The following is a 14,046-nucleotide window of genomic DNA, read 5'->3' as shown; positions in this document are numbered from 1 at the left end:
TTAATTATCATCATAATTAATAAACCACAGTGAGGTCAGATTTTTCAAGCAGCGACTATCGTTTCAATGCTCGATTTGTGACCTTTCATTCTGGAGGACATGATAAGACATGTATCAACACTCTGAACTTTCTGTTCTGATTACCTATTTTATTTGATCTTCAACAATAGCTTGTCCTGTTGAGATCCGTTCTAACCCAGCTAGAATGTTTCAGCATGAAGATAAAACAAAGTCAATACTGACCTAAATTGCCATATCGCTAGAATCATGCTGGAGAATCAGTGGACAGGCGCTTTGATCCAAAATAGTAGACTTATGCTATAACATCTTATTTATGTAGGTTAATAGAAAAGAAATCGAACGTGAACAACATCCAAGAAATTGCACTGCCTGCAGCTCTACATGCATCTCCCTCTGGTGAAGGCATCTCCTGGCTACCTATTCCCTGCACTGGCTTATTTCTTTGTCGTCTCATATTATATTTCATACTTATTTACATGCGCTCACTCCCTTTTCTCTCACTTAGCGAAGTAACCTTACAGATTGCTGTTGTTTCACACATTTAATTCCCAGAATGCTGCTTCCCGACAATTGACAGAATTGAACAAGAAGAAATGAGAGACCGATAGGATCAGGTTAATAAAGTGCTCTATTCACTGAAGCTTGGCTGCTGGCCATGGAAGTGCTAATAATTACTAAATGGTTTGCGCTTGGTTACCCCCATATTAAATGTCTGTGTTGGCTACAGTCTGCCCCATCGCTGACCAAACTCATTTCACACTACGTACAATTCTCTACCGACACTTTAACCTAAGTATTTATCATGTGAAACAGTATACCTTAAATGAATCATCTGTAACCCAAGAGCCTAACTCTAATCCTATCTCCATTACATTAGGGTATCGTATATGTTTTACTTCAGGGTATCATATCTAGTTTACATTAGTTTATCCTATATACTTAACTTAGCATTAGTGTATCCTGTCTGCTTTACATTAGTGTATCCTATATCTACTACATGAGTATCCTATATCTACATTACATTAGCGTATCCCATCTACTTTACATTAGTGTATCCTATATCTACTGTACATTAGTGTATCCTATATCTACTTTACATTAGCATTACACACATCTTCAGACCCTGGCCCCAAACAGGGTATTTTCTCCCGGCTCAGTGAAGGCTTTGCTGAGGAATTGAGTGAAGGTGATTTGACGTAGATGGTAGATGTGGTGTCTTGGAGTGTGGTGGGTGGAGTTTGGGTGGTGTTGTCGGTGGTGGGTGGGCTTGGTGCAGTTGAGGTGGAGACAAGGCGCTGAGTGAAACAGCACCTCATCAACTTCAGAAGAGGCCGAATTTCTCCTCAGATATGGAGGGGTGTGGGGGATTGGGAGAGGGAGGGAGGGAGGGAGGGAGAGCTGGGGGGAGGGAGGGAGGGAGGGAGAGCTGGGAGGAGGGAGGGAGGGAGGGAGACAGGAGGGTGTCCTGACACGCCTGAACAAAGAGCCCCACCCTTTGGCAAATGAGCTCTGCCGCATGAGGAAGAATTCATCAAGTGAGGATTCCGGGGCTGAATGCACTGGAAAATACCTGACCGGGAGTAGTGCTGCATCAACGTCGATGCCCTGAGGGGAGACGTGCAGTCACGCAGAAGTAATGTTAGGGATTTTACTGCTCTAAGCAACGGCGTTTCTTACCACATCCAGCGCTGGATTGGTTGGTTGTATTTTTTGGGTTGGGATGGAAGAAGTTTTGTGATTGACTAATAGTGCACAATGTTATAATTCCATTTGAGCAGCTGCAATTTCATCCATTTTATTAGGCCGGTCTCAATCGACTTTTCAACAAAAAGAAAATCTAATGGTGGATATTGATCATAGATTCATTTATTTGTTATCTACATAATTGATTTATAAAGCCACTCATGCGATGCGGGCACCACATGTTTTTCTCGACGTCCTTTTTCAAGTAGCTTCCTTTTATGGGCGGCAACGCTGTTGCCGTGTTGGGTGTCTATCTACGTCGGTGTACGTGTGCTCTACTTCATTTTGGGTGTGTTATAAGCGGAAATTATTAATTCGCACCTGGAGGGCATAAGAAAAGGAGAGGCCCCTGACACACTGCAGGGTGTGGCAGCCGATGATAGACTCTTACTCAATCTCCATCTGTGTCTGTACCTGTGTGTGTTTGTGTGTGTGTGTGTGTGTGTGTGTGTGTGCATTGCGACACACCCAGTTGTCTCAATGTTATGTTCAAGAAGTCTAATTATTCTCAGTGCCGACTGTCTGGAAATGACGTTCATAATAGCTGGGAAACCTCAGCCCTGCGCATACATGTTTTGTTTCTAACAGGGTTGGACACTCTTTGCTACTTACAGACACCAGTTCCTTTTAGGATATGATTTCTAGGGATTTCCTTTAAAACTAGGTAAATGCAAGAAAAATATCTCAACATACACTATTTGTAGTGGACAGAATCATTCTCAGTGTGGTCCAGAGACATGCATCTTAAAAAAATATATATATACATAATATAAATACAAATAAGCATAGGCCTATTATACAATGCAGCTGTGTGTATGTGTGTGAGTACGTGTGTTTGTGTGTGTGTGTGTGTGTGTGTATGTGAATGTGTGCAAGCGTGTGTGTGTGTATGTGTGAGTGTATGTTTGTGAGTGTGTGTGGAAGTGAGATCATATGCATGTGTGTATATGTCTAGAGGTAAAAGGTGTGTGTGTGTGTGTTGACTGTGTACCTACCAACCAACACCGGGGCTGACTCAGCCAGGTGAGCGTCGACAGGGTGTGTCACGCTCGCGTCGGGAGTGAGTGAGTGTGTGTGTGCTCACACTCCCCCCTTTAAGAGACGCACTCCAGGCAGAGAGGCAGTCAGTTCACCAGACTACACGCTAGGAATGTCCGACATGACTATGGATCAGCAAAGGCGGCGTTGTCAGTGGCCCGGTACCCGGCCTAGCGCTCCGACCACCACCCTACGAGCCCTAGTATGCTTCACCCTGCTGGGGCTGTGCACCGCCGGACACAGGCCCTACCAGAAAGGGGAGAGGGGACCCCACCTGCCCGGGGTGCCCGACCGACAGGCACAGCGCCCCACGTTTCAGGCGGATGAGCGGGACGGCGCTCAGAGGGTTGACTTCCCATCGCTTAGCGACATGGGTTACCAGAGGGTGCAGCACCCGTGGATGGAGGACAGAGGGCAGGTGGTGCAGTACCCCACCTTTGAGGACAGTGCGGACGACGCTCAGACCCAGGTAAAGGGAGGTCGCCGCCGTCAGGGTCGTGTTCGGGGGGGGCGTTGACCCTAACAGGACGAGGAAGGGTCGTTTGTTTGTTTTTGTGTCACGCTTCGCTTTTGTACCAGGACTAAGGATGCAGATCTTGAAGGACTGTAAACGGCTCTTATCGGTGAAAGCAAAAGGGCATGTGTGAACGTTACCGCGTTAATGTGTAACTTCCCTAACGGGTTCGCTGCCAAGTGAGAAACGCTAACTCCATGAACCGTTTTCTTAAGCACTGCTTGGGGAATTGGACTTTCTGCATGGCTGCCTATATCAAGGGAAAACATTGTAGGACTTGGAGAAGTGAATCATTTGAGCTGTGTCTTTAACATTGTTTTAGGTTGGTGTCATTTTCAAGGGAACAACAATTATTTGTTAACACCTTTAATCAACACTGTGACAGGAAAAACATATGTCGTACATGTTTTGTACATTCTAAATGATAGGCCCGTGAGGGTTGATGATGATGTATCTCTCCGGTCTCTATATAATTAGTCTTTGTGTTTCAGAAATGCAGTCCTGGTTACTATAGAGATGGCAGCGGACTTTACCTCGGACGCTGTGTACGATGTGAGTGCAACGGCCTGTCCAATCAGTGTGAAGACAAAACAGGAAGATGTCTGGTAAGAGCCAATTAATCATTCGCTTACTGCTTTGACCTCAATCTTCATCTCCATCTGAGACTCAGTCAGTCACTCACACACTCACTTCCTCATTTCCTCTCACACAATCATGATCAAATCATCTTAATAATAAACATACTCACTCACCCACTCACTCACTTCACTCACTGACTCACTCACCCATTCACTCACACACTTACTCATCTAATCAAATTGAACGGCGATTACCGGTGCACGCACAGTCTAGACCTCTGTGGCTAATATCCGTGGTCACCACTTGGTGCCAGCCAAGCCTATGGTGTAGCCAAGCAGCCATTACTCATGTTAAATCTCTAGCATGACACATCATCTCACCTTATTTCTGTCCTCTCAGTCGGTTCTTCTGTCTTCATATTACTCCTTCTGGCTTCCAGAGATTAGATCTCAGGGGAAACCTTAGACCCAAAGTCTCAGTGTTTTTTTTTTCTTCCCCCCCACCTCTTACATAAGTCAATCAAGACAGGGCCTGTATCTGAGCTGTAGTGTATTGTACTGTACATAGCAGAATAGGGGTCTGCCTAGAGACACAAACACATAGCTTAAAGCTCTCTCGTCTGCTCTTCCACAGCAGCACCACAGATAACTCTTTGTGCTGGAGTTGGACACCGCTACTGTGATGTACATTACAAACTGTACAGTTTTTCCAGTTCTAATTTTATAAACAGCTTCAGAACAAGAAACAATGGGAACAATGTTTGAAAAGGAAGGATAGGATTAATAAGATGAGGACCTCCGAGATCTAGACAGGAGGACAATCTCAACTGAATCTGAAAATACTTTATAATAATACTTCTTTAAAAACCTACTGATGATCAAAAGTAAAGTGACATGATGACTGCCCAGGTTAAGGTATTTATCTTCCGCTGTAACCAGCTAGTCGATTATTCTAATTTTAATTATTACCATTTTAATCTCAGATGCAACTATTATACCATAGCATTATAATACAAAGACCAGGTAGAAGCGCCAGTCTGTACATTATCCTCTGTTGACCGCACGCCTCACCAAGCGCTGATGAACGCTCTTTCTTCCACACATTCCAGAACTGTGACTCTGATGCGGCCGGCCCCAGATGTGAGCGCTGCAGAGAGGGTTACTATGGAAACCCTGCTCAGAGATCGTGTCGAGTGTGCCCGTGTTCATCCACTGGGGCATCCAACAGGTGTGTGTGTGCATTTGTCACATCGTGTATACTTTTCTTGCTCTCTGGGGGGGCTAGGGATCAGGGGGCTGTCATAAATATATGGCCTATTTGGCCCTTTGAGACTGTACCTGCGATTAAAGGCTATACAAGTGAAATTGAATTGAATTGAATATACACACATGCATGAAGGAGAGAGTAAACACATGATGAAACTTAACGGTATACAAACAGAGGCTTTCGCCATCACGTGTGGAGTAACCATGTTTGTTCTTCCTCCAGCTTTGCTTTGGGCTGCCAGGAGATTCCCGGAGGCGTTCAGTGTGTGTGTAACAAAGGCTATGCCGGAGAGAGATGTGAAAAGTAAGTGTTTTGATGATGAGTTTTTTAATCCCTTAACCCCCCCCCCACGGGGGGATGAGTACACCCAGACCCTACGGAAAGTCATTAGTGATAATGAGTGATAAAGGTCAGAGACCAAAGAGTGTCGCGGTCGTTCAATACCGATCATTGTTTCTCTTCCATAGATGTGCTCCAGGTTTCTATGGCGATCCCAGGTTGCCAGGGGGCAGTTGTCGGCCCTGCAATTGCCACGGAAACGGCAACAGCTGTGACCCCAGCACCGGAGGTACGTCTCAAGAAATGGATCAATGCTGTATTTTCAGAATGACTGTCTACCCACATTGATATTATAATTATTATAATAATTGTATTATTTAAATAATTGTATTTCCTTTTCCCCTCAGTGTGCAAGAACACGGAGCCCGGACACATAAACACAGAGGGGCAATGCCAAGGTCAGAGGTCATCTCCCGGCAGGCAGTGTTTTTTTTGCTTAAGCTTAAAAAAAATCTTAAACGTATCTATCTCATTTTATTATTTCATTTTAATGTACGACATGACATGCTCATGACATGTTCATCGTCATACAATATATTTGCACTTTGAGTCTGCCTCGTGTATGAAAAGTGCTATATAAATAAAGTTGCCTTGCCTTGCCTTGCCTTTCCGTCGCTACGACGACGACGACGACAACCATGTCCCTGACCCCCCCCCCGCTTTGTCTTGCAGAGTGTGACAGCTGCGCCCAGGCGTTGCTGGCCGACCTGGAGCGCCTGGACGACGACCTGACCAGGATCAAGGGCCAGCTGGAGAACGTGTCCGCCAGCGCCGATTCCTACGACCGGCTCAGCAAGCTGGAGAAGGCCATCTCCGAGACCAAGGTAGCCCGCCGCCGTGCGCTGGGCGCACACGGCCGCGTTGGACGTTGGCGCTTTACGGCTTCCCGTGGAAACAAGAGGTCCTGGCATTCGCGAAAGAGCAGAGCCGACCGATGCAGAGTGAACATTGGCAGACGTTGGAGGAAAGCCGGCAAGGGAAGTCGGCTTTCCTGTCGGCTTTACTTCAACGGAAATTTGGTGGAAGGAAAAATTAGTCGGGAAGTCGGAAGGAAAGTTGGCTCTCCTTCAATAGGGTCGGCTTAGCTCAGGAGGTAGAGCGGGTCGACTTATAACCGGAAGGTTGCAAGTTTGATCCCAGTGTCGAGGAGTCTCTGAGCAAGGCACCTCACCCTAACTGCTCCCGATGAGCTGGCTGAAGTCTTGCGTGATTGCCGTCGGTGTGTGATTGTGTGTATGAACCGTTGTCAGACGCTTTGGATAGAATTGTCGGCTAAATGTAAGAAGTGTTGAAAGTCTAAAGCGCCGGACAGGCAGTGAGATCCACGTCGGAGCGGAATGTCTTTTTGTTTGCCATGAATGGGAGACTAAACTTAAAAAAACATCTGGCCTGCCGCTTGCTAAGGCTACAGGGACGGGTGTGGCTCAGGAGAAGGGCAGCTCCCTTTGCAACCAGAGGGTCGGGGGTGTTGGATGTTGTGGTGTCAAGGTGCTTTTGAGCAAGACACACATTACTCCCAACGGTGCCAGACCAGGGGGTCGTGGGCTTGCATTGGTCCAAACTGAGAGGCTGAAACGTGAGGCATGAAAAGCTGTAAGGTGTTTGAGTGGCCGTTGCGGCTGGACCATCACCATGATGTTCCATAACTCTTCATCTCCATAAGTGAATGGTATCAAACGGCACTTAAAAGAAAAGGCTGGGCTTTTCCACAAGGCGACAAGTGTAATACACACAGACCTTTTTTGTATGCGCCAGCATGTCTCTGTCTCGATGTCTGCAGTGGTTCCGCAGTGATATATAGCACTGGCACTTACACTACAGTAATGCCATAATGTAGACTAACATCCACTTCCATTTTAGTGCCTCTCCATCTCTCTCTAGTGTAATTCTGTAGTACACAGTCGTACGCGGACGTGGAGTGACTAGGTTGTGTTTTATGCAATGCCATAGTTTCCACAGTTCCATTGAAAAATGACCTGTGTGTGTCTATGGGTATTTGTGTCTGTGTGTGTGTGGGTGAGTGTCAACACACGTAAGCCACTGCACGGTTTGGACGGCAGCAAACAGCTTGTGACCTGAGACCCCCATGGAATCAGCCATTCATGCCTCATTAAGCTGCTGCTGTGGGGGAGAGATAGGGCTTTGGCCCCCATAACCGTGTCTTTCTATTCGTTTACTTTGGGAGTCAAATTTTCAGTCCTTTCTCGTAGCGGCGTGAAAGGAATGTATTGTGGCTCTCGTAAAAAAAACGAACAAATCCGGGTTTTTTTACAGATCTTTTAATATCGCCAAACACTCCAACAAATAAGCTTTGCATGAGATCTCAAGTTTAAGTATGGTGGTATTAGTATTAGTTTGTAGCACTTACGTTACGTTGCTCAATGTAAACGTGTTTGTTTTCTGGATTCTTGCAGATTCTACTCAACAAATTCAACAACACCATTGAAAGCCAGAAGCCTAAAGTTGCTCAGCTTGAGCAAGACATAGAGACCCTCAATGATGATATCAGCACCCTTAAAGCCAAGGTAGAGACACACACAAAAACACACATGCACAGAAACGCACACACGCACAAAGATGCACAGAAACTCACACACATGCACACATACACACACAGACATACACAAACACATAAATATAAAATTTGTTATGTATGATTTTTATGTAGGCTGATAAACAGATGGCCGTGGCAAAGAAAGCGGTCAAAAGTGCAGAGAGAACCGAACAAAGAGCCGAAGATTTGCACACAGACATCGAGAAGATGCTGAAGAAAATCCAAGGTAACGCAGGGGTGACCTTTTCACTTTTCCCATATCATGATGATGACCATGAGCTATGTCTTTCATTACAGATTACTTTTGGTTGAATTATAATACCACTACATGTGGAATTCACTATCTCTCTCTCTATCAAATTGCATTGTCTTATAAAATCCTGCCTGTGCGTGTGTGTGTGGGTGCGTGTGTGTGCAGCTCTGCTGGACGATCTGAGCAAGCCTGGCAGTGGCGACACCCCGTCTCCTGACCTGTCTAAGCAGCTGGACGAGGCTCAGCGGCTTGTGAAGGAAATGCAGAAGAGGAACTTCAACCCCCAGAAGGCCGCAGCTGAGAAAGAGCGAGAAGAGGCCAGGGAATGTGAGAGCTCTTCCTGTTTACTGACTCCTCGACAGACCCCGCCCTTTCCTTGCAGGAGTCCTTCCCCTAAAAGCTTTTCTGTCCCAATGCACTTGCTACAAAAACGATCAGAGCTCTGTTGTCGTGGGAATGGGATGATGGTCAGCTTCGGTGCAAACAAGCGGTTTAAAAATAATGGATTTCGCATACTGGAGGAAAACACTGAGCAACTGTTTCTATGTTGAGTTATATAGTCAAAATATAGTTTGACCATGGTGTTGAATTTCTGTTCTGTTCTTATTTTCTCTTCCCTCCGCACTCCTCTCCTGTCTTCTCCTCTCCTCTCCTCTCCCTCCTCCCCTCACCCCTCTTCCCTCCTACCCCCTCCTATCATCTCCTCTCTCTTCGATCCTCTCCCCTCCTCTCCTCTCCTCTCCTCTCCTCTCCTCTCCTGCAGTGCTGGACTTCATTAAGGCTGACGTCAGTAAACAGTGCGACACCAACCAGGCTGCTGCCGACAAGATCAAGGGCCAGCTGAAGGGTTTTGAGGCCAAGCTGAAAGACCTGGAGAGGACCCTGAAGCAGGCTGAAGACAACGTGAAGAAAGCCAACACCCAAAACGGACTCAACGACAAGTCCCTGAAAGACCTTCTGGTAATGGCTCACATCATCGTCATCATTGATGATGGATCATTGAACAATCAATAGCCTAGCCTAGTCGGGATTTACTTCTTTTTTTTTTTTTTTAATACAGCAGCCTTGTTACGAAAGAACTTCCATAAAAAGTTTAACTTTCCGAACCTGGCTGATGTTTAAGGCCAAGCGATACGATTCAAACACAGCTCTGGTTGCTATGCCAATACACTTAGTCTTATGTTCTATGTATCCTGGTTCTTTTTATACTCAGCTCAATGTTTGTATCTATTTTCACTATACAGCGCCTGGTTGAGGATGTGAAGAAGGAGAGGAAGGCTGTGGAGGACAACATGGCGCAGGCTGAGGATCAGTTGAAGAAGACAAGGGGTCTGGCCACGATGCTGGCTGACAGTAAAATAGTACGGAAAACAAGACATCATGAAGGCTTTTCTGTCCTATCTCAATTACACACCTTTTTTAACAATGGAATACGAATTACTTAAATGTAGTTGGGTAGCAGACAATTCGTTGTGATGTTCTCAGACTGGTTTAATGCTAGAAAACGGTACAACATACATCCGATTTAAAAAGGGGTAGCTCAGTTACAAACACGCCATTGAGCTTCCTACGTTGTATCACCTTTATGTCTCCAAACAATCCGCTACAGACAGACAGAGATATGCCTTTTCCATCACGCCTTCCCAAGAGACAATAATAATAATTGCTGTTCTCTACATACGCTGAGGTGCCATGCGTGCCTGCACCCTCCACTTCCACAACATGTTGTATTAGTCGTATCATTGAATCAATTTCGTGAATAATGCCCTCCCTACCCCTCCTCCACTCGCAGCAGTACGAACAGCTGGCGGCACAGCTGGACGGAGCCAAGAAGGACCTGACCCAGAACGTTAACGAGATCTCCCAGGCGGCGGACAAAGAGGGCCTCGTCAGGAGAGCAGAGGAGCATGCAGACAAGCTCAGCAAGATGGCCATGGACCTCCAGAAGTAAGGGAGCTTTATGTGTTGGAGACTTAACGCAACCACCCTGTTTCGCTGTGGTAGTGGTGTAGAGTCGTAGACGTGTTCTTGGTAGCAGGAAGGGGGCGGGTGAAGTCATTGCGGTTTGTTTTAAATTTGATATTATTGTCATATGATTTTTATACTATTTAGATTATATAATGATGTATTATTTTGTTATTTTTATTATTTTTATATTTATTTTTGCTTACATTTTTATTTTTATCTTAATTTGTGTTTTTCTTTCAATTTATATATATATATATTCATTTATTTATTTTTAATTTACTTTTACTCTTACCTTTTTTTGGTGATGTACAGTGGGGAACTGTACATCAGAAATGTACTGTTCCCCACTGTACATGTCCTTCCTGCACTGCTTGCCCTAACCTGCACTTGTTTTCCTTTCCTCCAGCGCTGTGAGGAATGCCAGCGGGCGTACGGATGTGCGTGATGCTATCGATGCCATCAACGCCTACAAAAACATCACAGACGCCATAAACGCAGCGGAGGCCGCAGCCAACGAGGCTAAGGCAGCTGCCGACAAGGCACTGAATGTACGCCTCAAATCAACCTCAATTCCATAACTTTTTTGAATTATTTTCTTTTTAACTGAAAACCGTTAACAAATGAATCTCTTCCGTTGTTAAGAACGTGAAAAATGCTGACCTGACCAATAGGGCGAAGGAGTTGAAAACATCCGGAATTGACCTGCTCAAGGATGCGAAGGACTCGCAGAAAGATCTTAAGGGTGAGCGTCCTTCTAGAAGGTTAACGACCTCTGCATCAACCCACGAGCCAGAACAAATCCAAAATGTATTTATCATTGTGTTTCATTTGTACAGCCGCAGAAGATGACCTCAGTGCCCAGAAAAAGCGTCTGAAGAACGCAGACATCAAGAAGAAAGCACTGGAGAAGGACCTCATGAATGTCCAGGCAGAACTGGATAACATAAACAGAGGTTGGCTTTTATGAATCAGTTAGACACATGCTCATTATTTGTGAGATGAAACGACCTGCCCACGTTCTAGGCATTAAACTCTTTATTAATCTCCTTGCTCTATTTCCCAATAAGATGACATTGGCGTTATGATTGACGAAGCCAAACGGAAGGCGGCCAGCGCCAGTATCACGACAGCAAACACCCAGGACAGACTGAACGACATCAAGGATGAACTGGACAAGATCAAGGTGACTCCGGGGGACTCTAACCTCTCCGGCCTCATGGACGAAGTGGACCAGTCAGGTGAGGACCAGGAGACCATGTTCTTCCACCATGGGCTGTCAAGCAGTCATTTCGCTCCATGTTGAAATCATCATGTTCCTTCATGAGCCTGATGATGGTGTCTCTTGTGGTTTTTAGTGAAGGATCTGCTAAACCAAATCCCAACCCTGGAGGACAAGCTGTCTGAGATGGAGAACCTGACCTCGCAGCTCTCCCCTGTCAGCAACATAACGGAGAACATCAAGAAGATCAAGGAGCTCATCGAAAAGGCCCGTGACGCAGCCAACAGGGTAAACATGTTATCCACAGTATTCATGAGAGTAGAGTCTTTCCTATCCCCAAGGGGCCATTTGCAGACTGTAGTAGTATTGATAGTTAAAACAATAACACTGCCTAACAGTCAGCACTCGAGTTGAGGGGGGATGAGGGGGGATGGCATCCCCCTTTGGAATAAAAATGATCAAAATGATCCCCCTTCTGAAACAGCCATCCCCCCTTCCCATCCCCTGTTATTTTATCAATTAATGTGGAAATATTACCGCTATTTCATTATAGTGATTTCCTTTTTCAATTTGGCGCAACGTTACTTTTCCCAGGGACAGATTTGACAGCAATACTGCATTCTCGGGCAGTATGCTATTGCGCAAGCTCGCAGGCACGCTTGCTGCGGGCCTGCGTACTTGCGCATTAGTGCCTTCACGAGCTCTCATTCCACACCGTACGAGACAGACAGACACTGGTAGCATGAAGCTGTCTCTGCATCTCAGTCATCGCTTCCGCAGACAACTCTGTCCCCTTTTCTCCCTTTCATTCCAACCCGTGAGCAACGCTAGTCTCCCTTCTATGCCGAATGCATTTTTGAAAAAAAAAATAAGAATCTTTTTTTTTAAAATCCTTAAAAGTGATGCATGCCTCGAATCGTGTGATGCGTCCGATGAGCTGCGTTTTTGGGGATAAAATAAGAGCGATGACAGTAGTCATCGCTCTCCTTCCTGGCTTTTTTTTTACAACTCGACCGCTGCTAACAGTGACCACCTCACAAACAATGAATGCAAAACGAACGAGACATTAAAACATTAGACATTAAAACATTAGACATTAAAACACATACATGGTCAGAGGACACTTGGAGGAGAGAAGTCCTCAACAGTTCCATTGCTTATAAAGCCAATTGACGTTTGAACACACAAAGGCCTCGACCAATCTGCTCTCATTCTGGGCTCTCCTCTATGCTCTGTGCAGAACTCCTGGAAGTCCTCGTCCAAACAGTGGATTGTCATGAAACACGGCATGTATGATACATCTAGCACCTTTCCCACTCCCAACCTCTCAGATCAGGATCCCGATGAAGTTCTCGGGCGACGGCTACGTGGAGCTCCACACACCTACCAACCTGGATGACCTCAAGGCCTACACAGAGCTGTCTCTGTCCCTGCAGAGGCCCCTCGGCAGGGGAGACGGCAAGCGAAGACGGCGACAGGCCACCAACGACCCCAGTACCATGTTTGTGATGTACCTGGGCAATAGAAACGTGAGTTGGTGGGCTGGCCGGATCGTGGCGCCGTATAAACAGTGCTACCGGGGGCGGCAGTAGCTCAGGAGGTAGAACGGGTAGACTGGTAACCAGAAGGTTGCTGGTTTGATCCCCGGCTCCTCCTAGAGTGTCGAGGTATCCCTGAGCAGGACACCTCACCCTGACTGCTCCTGACTAACTGACTGTCGCCTTGCGGTTGACACCGCCGCTGGTGTGTGAATGTGTCTATGAATGGGTGACTGTTAGGCAATATTGTAAAGCGCTTTGAGTGGCCACTGGTTAGAAAAGCGCTGTATAAATGCAGTCCATTTACCAATTGCCATTTGTTACCGACACGTGGGTGGAGGATGTGGGGATGGCGTGTTTAACCCTACACTCTGTCTCATCCCTCCGTTAGTCATCCGGGGACTTCATAGGCATGGCGGTGAGGGAGCACGACCTTTACTGCATCTACAAGCTCCACGGAAAGGAGTACGAGTTCAAGACGGGAACCGTCAGCCGCTCGCAATCAGACCCGGCCAAGTTTGACAAAGTGGACCTTCAAAGGTAACTTAAATCCTTAAAATCCTGCACCTGGACATTGAAGTCCTCTTGGACTACTTGGAAGGGGAGTGGATAGAGCTCATTGGATCCGGTCACAGCACCTGCTTGTGGTTGTTCTCTAAACGTTTGCATCGTGTGTTCCATCGTTTAGGACTTACGAAGACGCACAAGTGACCTACACCGAGGACTACTCGTCCAGAAACCCCAAACCGGCCGTGATCAGCACCAAGCAGGGAGACATGCTGGAGAACCTGCTGAACCTGACCCCAAGTGATGTGGTCTTCTATGTGGGAGGCTTCCCGGCCGACTTCACTGTAAGCTAACCCTGTAGTGTGGTCAGCCCCACCGGCTTCATACACCGTAGAACACACGGTCCCGTCAGGGGGCCGGTCACACAGGAAACTAATTTGAGGCACAATGCCGAGCTGCCTTTTTGGTGTCTTCAACAGTGTTATAACCCTGTTCTCGCCATTTGTA

General features: G+C 46.4%; 1 protein-coding gene across 3 annotated transcripts in view; it reads left to right on the top strand.

Annotated features, from left to right (window-relative positions):
• The window catches only part of LOC307086041 (laminin subunit alpha-3-like), a 71,044-nt gene that overhangs the window by 47,022 nt on the left and 9,976 nt on the right, over window positions 1–14,046 (top strand). For 2 of the 3 annotated variants that reach the window (XM_079751072.1, XM_079751074.1), the window contains exons 41-60: window positions 3,808–3,921; window positions 5,004–5,122; window positions 5,384–5,464; window positions 5,629–5,729; window positions 5,848–5,898; window positions 6,173–6,324; window positions 7,915–8,025; window positions 8,169–8,280; window positions 8,473–8,634; window positions 9,071–9,267; window positions 9,552–9,668; window positions 10,100–10,254; window positions 10,682–10,823; window positions 10,918–11,017; window positions 11,112–11,228; window positions 11,343–11,513; window positions 11,631–11,782; window positions 12,826–13,023; window positions 13,424–13,572; window positions 13,721–13,883. In XM_079751072.1, the coding sequence (XP_079607198.1) occupies window positions 3,808–3,921; window positions 5,004–5,122; window positions 5,384–5,464; window positions 5,629–5,729; window positions 5,848–5,898; window positions 6,173–6,324; window positions 7,915–8,025; window positions 8,169–8,280; window positions 8,473–8,634; window positions 9,071–9,267; window positions 9,552–9,668; window positions 10,100–10,254; window positions 10,682–10,823; window positions 10,918–11,017; window positions 11,112–11,228; window positions 11,343–11,513; window positions 11,631–11,782; window positions 12,826–13,023; window positions 13,424–13,572; window positions 13,721–13,883 (2,664 nt within the window). The remainder of the gene's footprint in view (window positions 1–3,807; window positions 3,922–5,003; window positions 5,123–5,383; window positions 5,465–5,628; window positions 5,730–5,847; window positions 5,899–6,172; window positions 6,325–7,914; window positions 8,026–8,168; window positions 8,281–8,472; window positions 8,635–9,070; window positions 9,268–9,551; window positions 9,669–10,099; window positions 10,255–10,681; window positions 10,824–10,917; window positions 11,018–11,111; window positions 11,229–11,342; window positions 11,514–11,630; window positions 11,783–12,825; window positions 13,024–13,423; window positions 13,573–13,720; window positions 13,884–14,046) is intronic. The other variant, XM_079751073.1, reaches the window with a different exon arrangement.

Source organism: Pollachius pollachius, assembly GCF_949987615.1.
Source record: "Pollachius pollachius genome assembly, chromosome: 14".
Taxonomy (NCBI): Eukaryota; Metazoa; Chordata; class Actinopteri; order Gadiformes; family Gadidae; genus Pollachius; species Pollachius pollachius.
The sequence above is the reverse complement of the archived record's forward strand: the minus strand, read 5'-3'. Positions and strand labels throughout refer to the sequence as shown.